Here is an 18,493-nt window from a genome sequence, read left to right on the forward strand (position 1 = left end):
ATGGTAGCAGATCTAATGGATTGTCGTGAAATTATTTCGTTGGTGAAAAAGTCATCAAGTTCTCGAATACGGACAGATGAATCAGAAGGAAGACATCCTCACGGCTACAAAGGATCGTTAGATTGTCTCTCCAACAAGGCTGTAATTTTCAGCGATATAAGCGGGAGATGCTCCGCAGTGCAAGATCTACTCGACGATCGTAGTTTTTATGAAGGAAAATTCTATTTGATTCAATATCTTATGTATTTGTTAACGTCGAATCTCTATTGTAGATGGCGTATGACTTTTAATTAATGAAATATTTTTGCTATTCAAAAAAAAAAAAAAGATACCATCGTGATTAATTTTATCATTATTATTTTGAGATATAGCTATATTTGGTCCATTTTCATTGTCAATTCGATATTAGACAAATGCTTATAGTATTTACTAGCATATGCTAAACTTCTACATCTATATTATAAGTGCAAACTCAATTCAACATTTGAACTTTTGACTAGTCATCCTAATCTAATTTGAATTTGATCCCTCATTTTTGGCCTAGACCTTATTTATCTTGGCATGATCATGCCCAAATCATCCCCACCCAACCACTTGATCACCTCTAATTACCTAGTTTCACAATATTTTGTTTGTATTATCATTTGGTGTAGCCAATTACTTGTGTCGTTATTGAATAGTTGCATCATTTTTTTCATGATATTCTAATGCACTAATCTGAATATAAAAATCTTTAACAATGCATTGGTAAAAAAAAAAAAAAAAAAAAAGTGAGTTCCTTTTAACATGTAACAACTAACATCTCACTTATGCAATTAAAGATACTTAGATACATTAAAACATGAATTTAAAAATGATATTTGTGACTCTATAAGTACGTACAAAAATATAAATCAAAATGGATCAAATCACAACTACAAAGTCAAACTTTTAGTTACATCAATTTGTATAATATGAAGGAAAAGAATCATATCTTTTCTTTTGTTTGCATATACATTATTCTACAATAATTAATCCAAGCATCAAAAATGTAAACAATGGTATGTAGTATGTTTATCAAATTTCATCTATATGAATGAAAGAAAATGTATGTGTTTATGGATTTTCCTACTAAAAAGTGAGTTCATTGCTTTGAACCGTCTTTGTTCTTGTTCATCTTAGCTATTAGACATAGAGGAATGCAAATTCCATCGCACATTTCTATATCCAATTCATCTCCATGCTTTGAAGAACTTCTGTTAGACAATCTATGTGTTGTTTCGGATCGATCGACCGTTGAATTTCTTGATGAGTATAACTCTGATCTATTGTTGCGTGGTCTAATTCCAATTATACGGCCTAAGGACTTGCTGTTGTCTTGGAAGAATGATGCTGTTGACTGCATTGTATATTAATCAAAATGAACCAAAACTAAAGTATGTAAATGATTGAGCAAGAAAGACTAATAATGATAATAAGTATGAAGACTTTGACATTGAAATTTGGTTTTTAAGCTACCACAATACTAAACATAGTTGTCCACTACTTCTTGCATTATAATAATCCCTCTTAATGAGACAATAATAATTTTGGTGTTGTACTTTCTCATTTAGTATTTGACTATATAAAGAATTAATCCTATAATAATTTACACATACAAGTCATGTATAACCATCATTGAAACTTCTTGATGTTTCTAAAGGATATACCACAAGTTTCCTTAGTGGTAACAGTACATAATTGTGCCACTATGTGATGCTAGCTAACTAAGATGAAATTTTGAGAATATCGATGTTACAAACTGATGTCTTTTATGACTCTTTATACACTTCTCTTTTAGAAAATCTCCCGCTCTTACATTCTTGCTCATAAGGAAATATGATTTGATTCAACCAAATATAAAGAAAAGGAAGGCATAAAAAAAAACTAAAAAATATATTGTATATAGTAACCTTTTAAATAATACTCCGTACAAAATATTTTGTGAACCCTTTATGGTACTGAACATAGGAATACATAAAGCTGATAAAATTAATGAAATTAAATTTGAAGAATTTAGTTCATTCACTTCTCATATGGACATTTATGGTTGTAATTAAGCTTGTAATATTACAAAATCTTTTTTTTTTTTTTTTTTTGACAAGAATATTACAAACTTAGATCTACATAGTGTGTATAAAATAATGTTAATATACTATATTTCTTTCACTACAATCTGATCTGAAAATAATCTAACCTTTTTTTTCTTTGTCTAAATATATTTATTTTGCTTATATAAAAAATTAAATAGTACATACACCTTCTTTTCAATCTATGAAACCAAAAAGTAAAAGAAGAAAATACCTCAGTATCAAGATTGGAAGAAGAGAAGGAAGAAAAACTGCTGGAAGGAAAACAAAAAGAAGATCTAGCATGATCTGTTGCAGAAACTGGCAAACCCTCCACCAGTCTCAGCCTCATGTACATGCTCCCTAGCCCTAATGGCCACCCTATTCCCCTTTCCCTATTCTGCACCCAAAAATACAAATAACTAAAGTTAAAATTACCCATTAAAAACAAAGGTTTATGACCACAATAAATAGCAAAACCGCGGAAATAACAAATTATATGAAATCATTTTAGCACATACGGGGAATATGTACGTACTCGTACTAAATAAGTTTTATAAAATAAGTTTCACGAAAAAAAAAAAAAAAAACCTTAGAAGATGATATAAATATAGATACCTAATTTTTTTTTGTTTTATTAAATGAGAAAATAAATTAAAGAATTAGAAAGTTGGGATAAGAAGAGGTACATACCTCCATGAAGAAAAGAGTTTAAAAGACCTTAAAAAGAGGGAGGTTGAAGCATATTTATATAAAGGTATTATGGTAGTTGGTCGATTAAAATAATAAACTTGCCCTTCAAACATGGGGAATTAAATAGGAATAGGAAGGTACGGTGGAAAAAATAGAAATGGGTATGTAAAATAAAGCATCTTCCTTAATTAAGTAGAAGTTGAGAGGAGTTATCAAAAATGACCCCACATCAAGGAAACAAAGTAGTTCACCCTTACTAATCATCTACTAACTTAACTAATGACATGTTAGTTCAACGGTTTAATGTTGTAGTGACTAGCCTTTCAAAGCTAGCTCAACCTCATGATTTGATGCCCAAAAAGTTGATTTATGAAAAGTTATTAAATAATTTAAAAGTACTATAATAATACTTGTTATATGTATTGAAAATGACTTATTTGGTACATAATCAATTTTTTTCGATGATGATACTATATATCTTTATGTTAGTGGTTGATTTTTGTTTATAAAATGAGTAGATATAATAGTGAACTAATCTTATTTTGGCTCTACAAGCTAAGTGAGGCAATGAATGAAAAAAAAAAACACTAATAAATTGTCCTATTTGATTATTTTTTGTGAGAGTTTAATGAGTTAAATGAGACAATTTTAGTGAGACGAAGGGAGTAAGATAAGAGTGTGTTTCCTCTAGATCTCCTTAATAAGCCACATGTATATGTTATTTTTGTGTCATTTCATCTTGATAAGTTGTATTATTAGATGTGATTTAATAGTTTTGTAGATTGAATGTACAACCCAAAATCTTTAACCAACTAAATTAAACCAGTTGACATTCACATAAGCTAAGCAAGCATAGGACCTCCTTGTCTAGTCGACCACATTGTTTCTCTTCCAATATGTAATATGATGCCATGAATATCTACTAAAAGGCAAGATAGCCCTATCAAACAGAATTGCTAGCATCATATATTCAATTGGCCTGATATATTATATGGAATTTTTTTCTTCTATTCAGCGAGTTATTTCCCTTTTTCTTAATTAATTAAAGGTCAATAGTAATAATAAAAATTCATTGAGTCATGGATTTAGATCACTATTTTTATGTTCATTACAGTAGTGTTTAAACCACTTGATTATATTTCTTAATTCTTACTTCGTATTTCTTAAGACTTTAGACATGTACAAAACCTATTTTATAAGCAAGGTAAAACCCAATCTCGTGTTATTTATGCAAGGATAATTGAAGAATCATTCTCAAAAAAATAAATAAATAAATAAATAAAGTGTTACCTCGAAATTGTAAGAGAGAAAATTGGAAACAAGAATAAGAGTACAGTACGGGCAATCCACGAAGCTTGCACTTATTTTGGTAGTTGCACGTGTGGCATGCAAATGCGGAAGAATCTATACCAGTTTCAGTTTAATTTAACCAATAATTTTCTTACATTACATCAAGCCAATTATACAACACTTAAAAATACAGTACAACCCTTTTAGAAATGGAGATTATATAAACGAGTAGATCACAGTAACACACGTTCACACCCATGCCATGCATTCATATTTAAGATCTACTCGTATTATTTTGTGCCGACATTATTATACGTGATTTGTGTAGTGTACCGGTCTGAATCCATAAGTTTTATTGGATGGTCATATTATATTTTTTAGATTTGAATAGGAGTTAGGGGATGAGGAATTGAATATCTATGATTACATATATAAGGTTTAATCTTGCAATCGAGTATGAAGATTGGTGGATCGGTGTTTTACTCACTTAAAGTTATCACGTATTAAAATAGTGTATTTCATTCGTTTTTATGAATTTATCTAATTAGTGTAATAGAAATGTACTCCGGATATTCTTTCCTGAATAATTAATTAAATTAGGATACTTTTATAACTTTATACGTAGTATTTACTGATTACTACGAAGTATTATTTAATGTTACAATAAAAAAGAGGCTTAACTAAAAATAACCAACTAAGAAAAACGTAGCCACTCACTCGCCTTCACCATTTCCTCTCTAATATTTTAAAAACTTAAGGTTTCTTAATTATGTCAAAACTTGTCTAGCTTCTTTAGAATTTGGGTGCGTGTTTTTTAATTTTATTTTTTTAAAAAAGCATTCATGTTGTTTTTATAGTAGTATGTTTTATTGTGTAAGTGCAGTTAGCTAGTGCCCCTCGGATTAGATTAGTATAGTGTGTTTAGTTTAGTATAGGTTTGGCTCATTAATAAAAAGTTATGCAAGATCACAAATAGTTAGTGATAATTCAAATTCAATTTCTTGAATCAGATGACAATGTGTGTGTAAGATATTCCACAGTGTACGACTTATTATCAATTGTATATAAATTAGTGATTTCATATTAAAATCATACTATATACGAGCATAAAATTTCTTAGCCAATCAGGGCACTATCCTAAGCAAATCAATTAGATCTCCTTTCATCCAAATAATAAAAAAATGGAATAGATTCAGTTGCATGTGGCATGTGTCGGACCCAAATGAACATAGAAAGTTCATATTAAATGCGCTCATTAAGGATTATTAATGAGACTGTTTAATGCATCACCATATTTCTTGCGGCACGTAAAGGTAACCTACCTGTACAAATACCTCTTCAATGATCAGTTCTTAGGGAAAAAAAGGTAGGGTCTAATTGTAAATTATGACCTTATTAGCTATCAATAATTCACTTGCATTGGACTAATTACTGAGTCATTTGATAGTATTAGCTTTATTTAAGGACATTTGATAAAATTACTAATTTAATTTATCAATACAATTGATCATAATGATATCAAAATATGAGATCAAGTCTTGTTCGTTCTCTCTTTATACCTTAAACAAATTTCATTATGGTTGACCTTTATCCTATAGGCCAGGTTTGACCTTTTGAGGTTTAAATTGAATTTTCCCAAGTTTGGGTATCGAGAGACTAAGGTTCGAATTTCACCAGGTAAAGGACCGGAGACTTGGAGGTAAGACTTTGTTTTCATTTCAATTAATTTGCAAATGCTAGACCAAAAGACCTTGATACATAAAAGGTTCCCTCCCCATTAAAGAAAATACATTATCAATGTTTGTTTTCTTCTTCTTATTATTTATATTCACATCTTCAAGCAAAAGGGAAGGTGTTTTTTTTACTTAAATTCATTGTTATGAATATCTAAGTAAAAAAAAAAAAAAAAAAAAAAAAAAAAAAAAAAAAAAAAAAAAAAACCTCAATGCATGTCATCTGTACAAAACTGAAACTTTTTAAGTTTAAATCTGTAACGTAGCTTACACCAGCTTTCCTTGTGGACCAGTGGTAAGAGAATGAAACCTCTGAAGTCTAGGTCCAGGGATCAAGCATTGGTACCACCTCTCTGTCTCTCCTCTCTAAAAAGCAATGGTTTAAAACCATAGAAGAGGTATTCTAAAATACCTCCCTTTTTTCCTTTTATATTTCATTTACTGATGGTATAAAGGGGTTGTGATATTGTTCTACTTAGATTAGCACAGTAAACTCTCAGCAACGGTACTCAAACATAGCATGTTACTGTATCTGACTTCGTTCCGAAAGGGTTGCATGTTTCAGTACTTGGAAAGTTCATGAAATTGATAAATTGCTAATAAAATTATTAAAAGGATGAAATGAAAGGCATGAGAACATGTTCATCACTCCAGAATAAGGTATAAATTGCTAATATTTGCAGCTGTTATTTGCTCATAAGAGAGCATTACACCAGTGATTATCGCTAATTGCACCAATGATTTACAGTATTCCCAGCAAGCTCAGAAAAACTGGAAACAAAAAGCTGTGGCTTAAGATAAAGAAAATGAGGTATATTACCTAAGTTGTTTCCTCCTCTAAAAAGTTTGTACCATACATACATGTCATACAATTATATCTGCCTCGGGATATATCCCCATTCCAACTATTTCAGCTAAGAACATAGGGCAAGGGGATAAATTTCTGGGCTTGTACAGTTGTACACTTGTACTTGCAACATGAGATCAATCAAATAGGGGGAAATCGAGCAAAAACACCATCAACACAAGAATAACTTTCCTAGCTTTTATCATTTCAGCTATCTTCTACTGTTGGCTGTGCTGGGAGCCTTACCTTTATTTAGATTAGCAAGTTCCTCAACAAGCTTCCTTTCATCATCGCTAAGACGCTTTGGAATTTCAACTTGCACTCTGACCAACTGATCTCCTCTAATGTTGGGTTTGTTCAACATTGGCACACCTTTTTTAGACATAACCAATGTTGTCCCAGGCTGTGTGCCAGGCGGTATTTTCAGATCTACTGTCCCGTCCACAGTTGGGACCTTCAGTGTTGTCCCAAGGATGGCATCGATGTAAGAAACCTTGCAGGAGTAGAGAATATTTGTATCGTCCCGTTTCAACACAGAATCAGGGATGACATCAATAGCCACAAAGAGGTCTCCAGGAGGCCCACCTCTCCTTCCAGCATTACCTTCTCCACGAACTCTCAGTCTGCTGCCTGCATCAACACCAGCAGGAACCTTCAGGCTGATGCGCTTAGATTTTCTCACCCGTCCATCACCATTGCAGGTATTACAAGGAGTTGAATTTTCCCCAGTCCCACCACAGGCCGAGCAAGTGGACACTTGTTGGAACACCCCAAGGGGAGTACGTGCTGCAGATATGACCTGCCCTTGGCCGCCACATGTGCTGCATTTGGTTGGCTGGGTACCAGGTTTGGCACCTGATCCATTGCAAGTACCACAGGTCTCCAGACGGCTTACGTCAATATCCTTCTCAATACCAAAGATGGCTTCTTTGAAATTCAGCACCAGATTGTAAACCTGGTCTTCACCTTCAGTGGCCCGGTTTCTATTGCCTCTTCCTCCCATTCCCCCCATTCCCCCAAGGTCAAATATAGACTCAAATAGGTCGAAGGGGTTGGTGAAATCCTGTTGGAAATTGTAAAATTTTCAGAACTACAGCCACAAAACTAAATCAATGAAATGTTTAAAATATAACTTACCCCTGGACCGCCACTTGCAGCTCCTTTAAGGCCAGCCTCCCCATATCTGTCATATATAGACCGTTTCTCATCATCTGACAAGACCTACACATTTGGTTAATTGTCAGCTTAATTTTTGAAGTGGGAGACTATAACAATCAAAGTGGCTCAAACAAGCATCATAATTGAGCTCCCATCTTCCAGCCATGAGGTTGATTGTATAACTCTCATTCCCCCCCAGCCTCACAGGTGGCCAGGTGGGTATTACATGGCTGTTTCCTTCCATAAATACTGGGATGCCCTTCATCGGGGTTGTGTCTATTAAGATCAGTAAATCTCTTAACATATAAGTGGCTTAAAGAAAATTTGCAACAACTAGATAACATGACAAATGAAGGGTGGCAAAATAAATTATGCAATAGTTGGCATACATACCTCATACGCATTGCTGATATCTTTGAATTTCTGCTCTGCTCCAGGATCCCTATATAAAGCAAAGAAAGAAAATCAAACTTGTTCACAACTCAAAGGCACACAACTACACAAGATTAACTTACAAGAAAGGAACACCTGAAACAAATGTTCAAGTAAACTATCTTTTTGAGACCAATCGGTTTAATAAGATCAACAAACAGTTGAACATGCCAATGGCATGAAGCCATGAACCACAAATCAGGGTATGATTAACATCCTTGGTAAGAGAAGGAAATATTTATGAAAATCGTATATAACTTCCATGTATAGAGGGAGGATAGAAAATCAGTAGCATGTATCATCAGCATTATCAGAGCTTTAAAAAAAGGAACACAAGATCAGTGAGGTATGTCAGCATCAACAGGATTAAGTTGTGACTTTGTCATGTATATTGAGACATACATCAGCAGCAGGTATAGCTAAGGGTGCCACTCCTGACTTCCTGAGTCTCAACAAGGCAAAGGTCACACAGTCATTAGGTGTTGGATGACCACACAACATTATTTATGCTCCTCACAGATGATCCCAAATCATTAAGAAAGACAAAAAAGGATGCTTGAAAGTTCAAACTAGTTTCAATCCCAGTACCGTTCCTCAGTTGTGTTGAGTTGGCCTTATCGAGACATCAGTGTCCCATCACAGGCCTTGTACCGCACCTCCAATCCCACAAGATACTGCACTACTTGATTAAAGCCCAAATACCTAAAGCATTCAGACAATCAGACTTTAATTCTTAAATTAGGTGACAATCTGCTTCAATTTGCTAACTACCTGATAAGTGGGCTTTAAGACCACTTATAACATTGCTTTATACCCTTGATTTGGCCTCTTTCTCATGAGTTTGTGCCCATATAATTTGTTTTTAATGTGGATTCTTTAATTAGGTTATTTTGTAAGCCCTTGTTGTGTTTTGCACGAGTTTGGACAATTTATACCCTTGATTCCCTACCTATCTTGCATGCCTCCTTGTGAACTTGTGTGAGTCTTTATTATACGATGTCTTATAAAAGCATCGCATTGTGGAACTAGAATGAAGACCCAAGCTTGGAGCCATTGAAGAGAAAGTGAAGTGGAAACAATCAGGGTGAGATGACTGCTCCAGACTTCATAAGAAGAGGGCTATGGAAACACCTTGCAGCATCTGCCCTAGCTTAACCTTGATCTTTATCAACAAAACCCATTGTCATATGACATTGGAATAAAATTCACCTTTTAATTGGTTTTTCCTTGATTAAATCAGTGGTTGTACACTGTTTGGTTACCTCATTTATACCTTGATCTCTTTTTTCTAGTTTTTGCATCATATTGTTTAGCGTTCTTCAATTCTTTAGACTTGTTTTCATATATTAGTTTGGTAGTTAAACTTATAACTCAACCTCAAAAAAAAAAGGGGGGGGGGTGTCTCACATAGTCAAAAACTCAAAACCATATGGCAATAGGAGTAGCCACTGAAGGTCCTTATCATGTGCACGGCTTGGTTTTAAAAACCGCGCCTCGGGCCTAGGCTCTGGGAAATGGGCTTTAGCTAGTCGAGGCTCAGACACCTACGGAAGGCGCGCGCCTCAAAGCGCCTTGGGTAAGGTGTGCCTTTGCGCCTCAAGGAAAATAATTAAGGTTTAAGTTATACTTTGAAGAATGGTGGACATTTTTTCAAATTCAGACTACCTTAGATATACATATATCATTATTTAATTTATTATGAATCTTTTTAAATGGTATCAAGTACAATCAAAGTAAAATATAATTTGAAATAAATATATAAATACATGCGCCTTGCATACAAAAGGTGCGTGCCTTAGCCTTCGCCTTGCGCCTCGCACCTAGGCTGCAAGGACCATTTGCGCCTTGGTGCGCCTTGCGCCTTTTAAAACCAAGGTGCATGGCCCTATATCATGTTAAATATGGGCTTCGGGAACACCCATCATCATATTCATCAAGAGAGAGAGAGAGAGAGAGAGAAACTTCACAGTTCACAAGACCATAAGAGTTTCACTCCATAATCATATGTCCAATCCCTGCTTCATATGAAAGGTTCTTTAGTCAAAAGTAATAGACTGATTAGAATCCAGAAGGAACAACGTGGACCAAATTAAACAGCAATTTGTCTACGCCTACAACAAAGGTGTGGCTGCTGTAAAATCACATTTTCCCAACAAAACTTTAGAAGACTGGCCAAAGTAAATTAATGAAAGCCTTTAGGATTCAAACAGAACAGGCAGGTTATTACAACAAAATTCACCTATGCTTGTGAGGAACTCTGAAGTTGCAAGGCAAGAATTACAATCAGCAAGGATGCTTCTTGTGAGAGTAGTATTAAAGAGAAAGCTGATCTACTTCAAACGAAAACATTCAAACAACTTTTACGGGGACAGGCTAAACTCTATCTCCCAATTACCCTTAATGATGCAATGTGATGATTATAAAATTTGAGCTGACAATAACAAATTAACATTCAAAGCACAAAACTAATAATAATAAAAATAAAAATGCAACAGGCACACTGAACCATAAACAGCATTAGACTTACAGAAAAGCCAAAATACTAAATAATTACTCAAAACATAACAATATTATATCACCTGCAATCATAGTGAGATGGAGAGCATGTGTAGGAAAACAATTATGGGAAGAATAAACTCACTTGTTAACATCAGGATGGCAACTCCTTGCAAGCTTGCGATAAGCTGAACACAAAACAAAATTAGTTCCTTATAGGGAAATAATTGTAACCCTTGAAGGAAAAATTCAATATATAAGCATGGGGTATGAACATTATAACAGATCAGGATCACAAAACAAAACTTGGATAATAAAGCCTTTCAATATATTTTTATCTCCCTGAAATAACCCATCAAAAAATAAAATATTGAAATGAAAAACCCATAAGGTACATGACTTGTTCAAATAAGGATCAATGGCAATGACTTTATTCTTGATAAATAAAAAGCTGATATTCCATTCTGACTACTTGCAAAAGCAAAAGAAAATACTCCGTTTTTTTTAAAAGCTAGGGTTGTAATTGCGCGGAGTTTTAAGGGGTTTAATAAAATAAGATGTTAGTGGGGTAGATAAAATAATAATAATAATAATAATAATTATTATTATTATTATTATTATTATTATTATTATATTGAAAAGTAAAGTGGTGTGAAAGGGAATGGGGACAATTGGAGGAGTGAGAAATGATCAAGTAAGAAAGAGCAGGGACATTAGTGGGTAAAGATATATTATTAAATTGTAAGGGATTTCCAAAAAAGGGGAAGTGTAGCTTTCAAAAAATAACGGATAAAAATAGCAAGTTTAGCTTTTAAAAAAATGGAGGGTGTATAACATAGTTCTTTGGCAAAAAACTACTCCGTATCTGCTATGATTGTGAACAAGTGTCTGTTGACCAATTTCATAGACAATCCTATTTTCATCAAATACATACACTGAAAACCAATTGTCACGTTTCAAAGACTCGCTTCTTAAGAGATAAAGACAGCAGAGACCAAAAGTAAATTGACACTAACAAAAATCCAAAGTGGGGGTCACATTCTTCATGAGCAGCTTAAAACATCTATGATAGACAATTACTTCCAATAAAAAGACAGCCTCAATGCCTCTAACTCATTTTATCCAACAAAGCTCACTAACAGAATTTATCCAACAAAGCTCACTAGTAAGATTTTACAAGAAGGTATCTGACAACAAGATAAGATCCAGGGGTTACATAAACTCTTTGTTTCACCTTACCTACATAGTTAGAAGGTTTGTCCCTTTGGTATTGCAGAATTTCCACAAAAGGCGAACTAATAGAGATCCAGAGCTAAACTTGGGTTACATAAACTTTGTTTCACCTCACCTATATAGTTAGAGCTAGAAGGCTTGTCCCTTTGGTATGGCAGAATTTCCACAAAAGGTGAAATAACAGAGATCCAGTGCTAAACCTGGGTATCTTTGTTTCACCTCACCTACATAATTAGAATGCCTGTCCCTTTGGTGTGGCAGAACTTCCACAAAAGAATCAACTAAGCACATTAAGAAAATTGGTCTTAAGCCCACAACCGTGATTAATCTGGTACCAAAGTAATATCCAAAAGACTCTGCATCCAAGACCTACAACTTTCCTAACAAGACCACCTATTTACAACCTATCATAATTTGCACAGAATGTATGCATTCATCTACTTTGACAACTCTTTAAAATGTGGAAATATGTTCACTGGTTTGCAGGATAGTTAGCTAAAATTGTAGAGGTCCCATCCTCTACCATATCCAGTCTCCCAAGCTAGGGGTAAGAAAGCTGTTGCTCCTACTATCTTCTCACAAAAAATAAGTCCCTTCATCCCTTGTACTTCTCAGTCGTAAAGCAGGTCAACTATTGCACATTCAAAATTAGCATAACATTGTAAAACTAAAATTAGTCTCCTACTTAGGGCCTGTTCTAATTGACTGAACTGAACTTATTGGAGCTGAGCTAAATTAAATTGAATATTTTATGAGAGAAGGAAATTAAGAACTGAACTTATTGGAACTGAACTGAAAATAATCCGAAGAGAATAGGCTCTTAGGCTTATTACAAGAATGAATCTACATGTACAAGAATTTCTGATATGATACCTCTTTGGTTTAGGTAGTCTGTATGTCATTCCTTCAATTGCCTTGTTATCAATTTAAATTTCAATATTCTCATGAAATTTGCAAAACAGCCCCTATCCATTCATATAAAATTATATTGCATATTCTTAATTAGAGTAAAACCAAATTAGTCTCTCCTATGTAAGCTTATTTTTAAGAATGAATCTGCATTTACAAGAGTTTCACATTCCAACAATTGTCATTATTACAAGGGTATAATATGACTGTGCGGCACAGCTCGTGGTCAAGAGAATAAATTTTGATGAATACAAATATTCTTACCTTATTATGAGCATCATAGTAAATTCAGAATCTTTCTAATTAAAAACATCATTGATGATATAGAGTCATGAAGCGAAAAAGTAACTCACCACTTTTTATTTCTGATTTGCTGGCATTCCGTGAGACTCCTAGGATTGAGTAGTAGTCCTGTATATACACGTGTATGAGTACACACATATTCATAAAAATAAAACGAACAGAAACATAATAGCAAAGAAGACAAGAAATACAGAATTTGGAATGAGATACTCACAGACTCAGCCCTAACAATGAAACGGAAACCCCTTTTCTGGCATGGACTTCGAGCTGAATTCACGTTAAATAATAAATGCACTGGTTCTGGGGAAAAAATGCTGGAACTCAGGGAATGAATCGCTCTTGTCTTGCTAGGTCCACTGCAAAGACAACAATAAGGCAGCCAATATATCACTTTCAAGTACAAAATTATAGGATCAGATCATATAATTTTAACGAGAAACTGAGAATAACACACATGTAAAGGTGCATTGTCCATCTCTGATTTAAAGTATCTTTGGCATCATACATAAAATAACATAATCAAATAAATCTAATTATGGCTCCCAAGTCCCAACTATCTCTACTGGTCGCCAACGAAGATCCTCTCCCTCTATTCATCATTCACTACATTACTACACTCGAGCTATACGCCTGCTCCTGTAAATTGAGTTTCTTCAAATCAATATTAACTCCCTCCAATCAACTTTGTTTCAAATCACCACCGCCACCAAAGTACTTACCTGGTTACCCCTCCCCCTAAAAAAAGAAATGAACTTCTTTACTTCTTACTTCTCCCTATAGTTTTTTTCCCAGTTTAGGCCTCCATATCCTCTTCGGCTCTTCCTTTTTTCTATCAAACACACACGTCGGCCTCCACATCCTTCTCCTTTTGTCTATCAACGCATTGGAACCCTCATTCTAATCCTCATTCTTAAGACTTTTTTTTAATGATGATGAAAAAAAAGGTTCCATGCCCATTAACATTAATTTGGCAATATTTTTAGACATGGACATCCTAGAAATCATCAAGAATAAAATCTATCTTACATAGACTCCGGTGTCTGATACATGTCCAAATGTCCGACTTAGCTATTTTATTCCCCAATTCAAACGTCATATCCATGTCCAAGTATCGAAAATCCGACACAGTACTTGAAACGCATAACTAATTCCATCTACGAAGTACATATCCGATTTCGCTACATAATATGAAACTTTAAATGCCTAGTCTCCTAGGCCAACAGATATACTTCAAAGTTTTTAACAATTGCTTCTCCAATTAAAAAAACATATACAAATAATACAGTCTCACATTAAAACAGTAGCATATCAACATCATAACCCATAAAATTATAGAATTACAACAATTAATTGTTTCTCCATGAAATGTATAGAATTAAAGTGCTCACCAAGTTGAAAATGTTGCGAAGAATTTAGTATCCATTGAATTTCCTGACATAAGTACGGGGCGAACGCCCCACTGAGCAGCCCATGAAGGTGAAATGGCCATATGAGTTGCCGGAAAACGGCGGAACCACGCCGGGCGACGACGTCGTTTTGGCGGGTGCCGGAGGAGACAGAAAGAGAAATAGAGTGAGTGGTTTTCCGATGAGGAGAGAGAAAGTGTAAAGCGTGAGGTTTATATTTGGTTGAGGAATGAGTCAAGCAGAGGTTTTTTTTTGTTTTTGTGTTTTTTTTTGGTTTCAAGGGAAAAACAGTGAAAAAGGGAGTGTGTTTGTGTTGTGTATGCAACACTGAAAGAAGTAGCACCTACAAATTTGGGTTGAGTTCTACACTTCTACATGCTTCTATAATGGGTCATTCCAGAAGTTTCATGGTGTTTTTATTTGGGTATAATTATGGTACTAGAGTCATCACTTGTCATTTGCTTCAATTTGATTTTGATAAAGCCTTAAAAGGAAAAAAGAAAAGTTTTACAATCTATACGTGTAATTTTTAATGTTTTCTTTACTTTACTGCGGAATGCATGGCATAGTTCTCTGACTTAGTATGGGAGGACTTGTGAGAGGTTCCGATCCGGTAGGCCTTTCTCCTTACCAACCAAAAATAACATAGTATTGTTCTCTACATATGTAATTTAATTGTATTATCCTATTAACCTTATAAACTTAACAACACATATATTATCTTATACGAACTTATCAATCCTTATCTTATATCATACTTTTATGCTTCACTAAAATTGCAACACTTTCACACTATATACTTTATTTTGACTAATTTATATTATTACAGTTAAGTAAAAATATAGTCATGTGTGGTTGTGTTAGATACACCTCAATTTATACTTTCATAATTTATACTTATTAATAGTTAAATATATTAATGATTGAAATTGACAAATGTGAAATGAAACTTGTTGCAATTTTAGTGAGAAATGGAGGAAGTATTATCTTATTGGACCTTTTTTTCACTTTGCCTTTTATTGGAACTATTGAACCCTTATATTAATTACCTTAGCCAAATTATTAACTCTTATTTTATTTGAATTTTGGGAATGTGAAATTATTAGGTTTGAAAATAAGAAAGAATACGGTGAGGAGAACGGAAAATGATTTTGGTACACCAAATATAAATTTTGGAACACCCACTACAAAAACACGATATACAGATATACTCTTCTCACATGAAAGTATGTCAAAATCAATTTCCGAGGAGAACCAATCTTCAATGTATGTGGCAATACTAGCTCATCAAAAGAATTGAACCAATCTTCAATGCATTGCATGATATGATAGTAACAAAGTAACAAGAGATCTGACAATTTCAACATTAACAACAATAAGCCCAAAAACAAAGTCCTAAGGTTAACAGGCCTAACACATCAGACATTGGCTTACTTTTAAGTCTTAAAAACAAAGTCCAAAGGTTAAAATTACTTTTAACACATCACACATTGGCAGAACTCATTAGTTTTGATTCTGTTAATAACCAAGCAAATGAAAAAAAATAAGACTTGTAACATCTATATATTCATAAGACATAATGCTTATCTACTTGTCTAAACTTGCATTTAGTAATTTTCATACATAATATATCTTGTAATATGTAGCAATGTAATTGAATGTTTCCTACTCCGTATAACAATTTTGATCATATATCACAGCTAAAACTTTTCGTGGAATAAACGAGTAAAATTGTTATTAGAACAAGCAGATGGCCATTGAATTGATTGTAATCGCCATTGGATGTTTTTGTTCTCACTATAAGCATTTGGCTTAAATAATCGTGCATCGCGCTTCTGCTTCGATGAAACTCAAACTAGCATCTCTTTTGCATTGGATAACATTTATTCACTGAAATTACTTGTCTTTGCTATATAAATTCCATCCATTTGAACAAGATCTACTTAGAACTTAATGGTTATTTTGACCTAACAACTTTGAGTTTCATTGCTGTCTGCCCTGTCTCCACGGCAACTCGTCTTCTAGAACATACCGTTAATATGTATTGCTAATTTGATATATACATATTCTTAATGATTCGAAGCTCGAGGCCAAATGCATGCATAATAGAGGTCTCCCCAATTCTGTTAATTTAAGTTTTAAGCCCATGTGTTAGAGGAGGTGAACTTAGTTCATACATTGCTCATCTATTTAATGCATTATATTATTATAAGTGAACTACAATTTTGATGATTGAAATTTATATTTACTAATTATTTAGTTTTTGGTTGTTTGATACATACATTGTTTGTTGAAACCCATTGAAATCCACTTGTGAGTGTTCTACATTGGGACTGGAACCTAATCATCCAGAGCTGATCCCGAATCCGGATTAGCCCAAATGGTGAACTGGGTGGAACACCTAAAAAAAAAAACCAATTGGTTTTACCCTTTTAGTATATGGAATCTTCTTGGGTTGTATTTGTGGACTAAACTCTCCTCCTCATTGTTCGGTTGTCCAGACCCATTTCATAATCACTCAAAGTTTAACATGGTATTAGAGTCCAGCATGTTTATGGGTCTCTTGATCTCTTCTAAATAGGGTATTTAATACCTACTCGATAAAGATTTACCTTGACAGAATGTCCAGCCCCTAAGAGGATTATTGATATGGTCTTTCCATCAGTTAACTCTGAATTTCTAGGACACTCACAAGTAATGGAGAGTGTTGAAACCCATTGTAAATCCACTTGTGACATTTCATATTATTTCAAAATTTAACATTGTTTGTATTATATACATAAACAATAACAATCACCATTGATCATATGAAATACCAAATCAAATAACTAAATTACTTGTATGATAACAACTAAAGCTAAATAACCCATACAATATTGCCGTTACTATCAGTTGATCAAACAAATCATGTGAAATTGTGAATCAATCAATAGCATACAACCAACAATAGATTCCCAAACAATGCCTAACCTACATATATATCAACGAAAGATAAATTGTAAGAGAAGAAACAAACAAGGAGTATCATAATTATGCTATGCATCAAATTGCTTAGACAACAAAATTAATAATAGTGGTGAGGGACATTGACTAATTATGTAAAGCACAACTCATATAGTACGTACTCACTACTCACTAATAAGGATATGGCACCTTTAATTATATAGTCATTGACATACACATACCTCCCTTTCTTAGGATCCTCCCTCCCCCAAATAAAAAATAATACTAAATAATTAAATATATAATTAAATAAATAAATAAATAAGAAGAAGTGGAAACTAGCTTAGGTGACCAATATTAGGGTCCTTCCCCCAACTCGTCTTTATCAAATGCAATGTGTTATGCAAGTAAACAAAAGAATATTTTTGATTGTAAGTCAAAAGGACAGTTTAAAAGTTGGTCCGCCAATCACGGGGATTAAAGATAAATCCCCACATTGACCATTGTAGGGAATTTGCTATGTTCCTTAAATCACAATGAAGTTAATTAGAGATGATATTTTAATCGGATTTTTTAAACTTTGGAGCATGAGGTGGACCGTATTGACATTTTGTTGTTTTCTGTTTTAAAGAGAGTTATAAAGAATACTCTACAGTAGATTTAGGCGAAATTTGTTTTCAACTCGGATATTTTTTTTATGAGTAATGCATTAAGGGCCTGTTTTGATCTACTAAACTAAATATTAATTTATGGGAGGAGAAAATTGAAAATAAGTTGAAGAGAACAGACCCTAATGTTATATATAGCCTTTAGAGTTACAAATATGCATTAAATATCTTTTCTTATTTGATACTACGAGCTTGTTCTCATACGTTGAAATTCAGTTCAGTTCAGTTCAGTTCGGCTCCTAATTTTTTTCTCTTATAAAATATTCATTTAAGTTCAGTTCACATTTAAGTTCAG

The 18,493-nt window shown here is 33.7% G+C and overlaps 2 protein-coding genes across 2 annotated transcripts; both read right to left on the reverse strand.

The window, feature by feature from the left end:
- Positions 1-887: 887 nt before the first annotated feature.
- LOC145612462 (uncharacterized) lies at positions 888-2,852 on the reverse strand. The gene is made up of 3 exons (XM_081667832.1): positions 2,781-2,852; positions 2,323-2,487; positions 888-1,378 (listed from the first exon to the last, which is right to left on the reverse strand). The coding sequence occupies exons 1-3, from the start codon at positions 2,784-2,786 to the stop codon at positions 1,124-1,126; spliced, it is 426 nt and encodes a 141-aa protein (XP_081523958.1). The 5' UTR covers positions 2,787-2,852; the 3' UTR covers positions 888-1,123.
- A 3,607-nt stretch (positions 2,853-6,459) lies between these two features.
- Positions 6,460-14,869, reverse strand: LOC145610090 (chaperone protein dnaJ A6, chloroplastic-like). Its single transcript, XM_081665352.1, has 7 exons — positions 14,570-14,869; positions 13,396-13,537; positions 13,232-13,289; positions 10,882-10,924; positions 8,202-8,250; positions 7,788-7,871; positions 6,460-7,713 (listed from the first exon to the last, which is right to left on the reverse strand). Exons 1-7 carry the CDS (start codon positions 14,668-14,670, stop codon positions 6,862-6,864), a joined length of 1,329 nt encoding a protein of 442 aa, XP_081521478.1. The 5' UTR covers positions 14,671-14,869; the 3' UTR covers positions 6,460-6,861.
- Between the last annotated feature and the right edge of the window lie 3,624 nt (positions 14,870-18,493).

Source organism: Chenopodium album, chromosome 24 (genome assembly GCF_948465745.1).
Source record: "Chenopodium album chromosome 24, dcCheAlbu1.1, whole genome shotgun sequence".
In the NCBI taxonomy this organism is placed as follows: Eukaryota; Viridiplantae; Streptophyta; class Magnoliopsida; order Caryophyllales; family Amaranthaceae; genus Chenopodium; species Chenopodium album.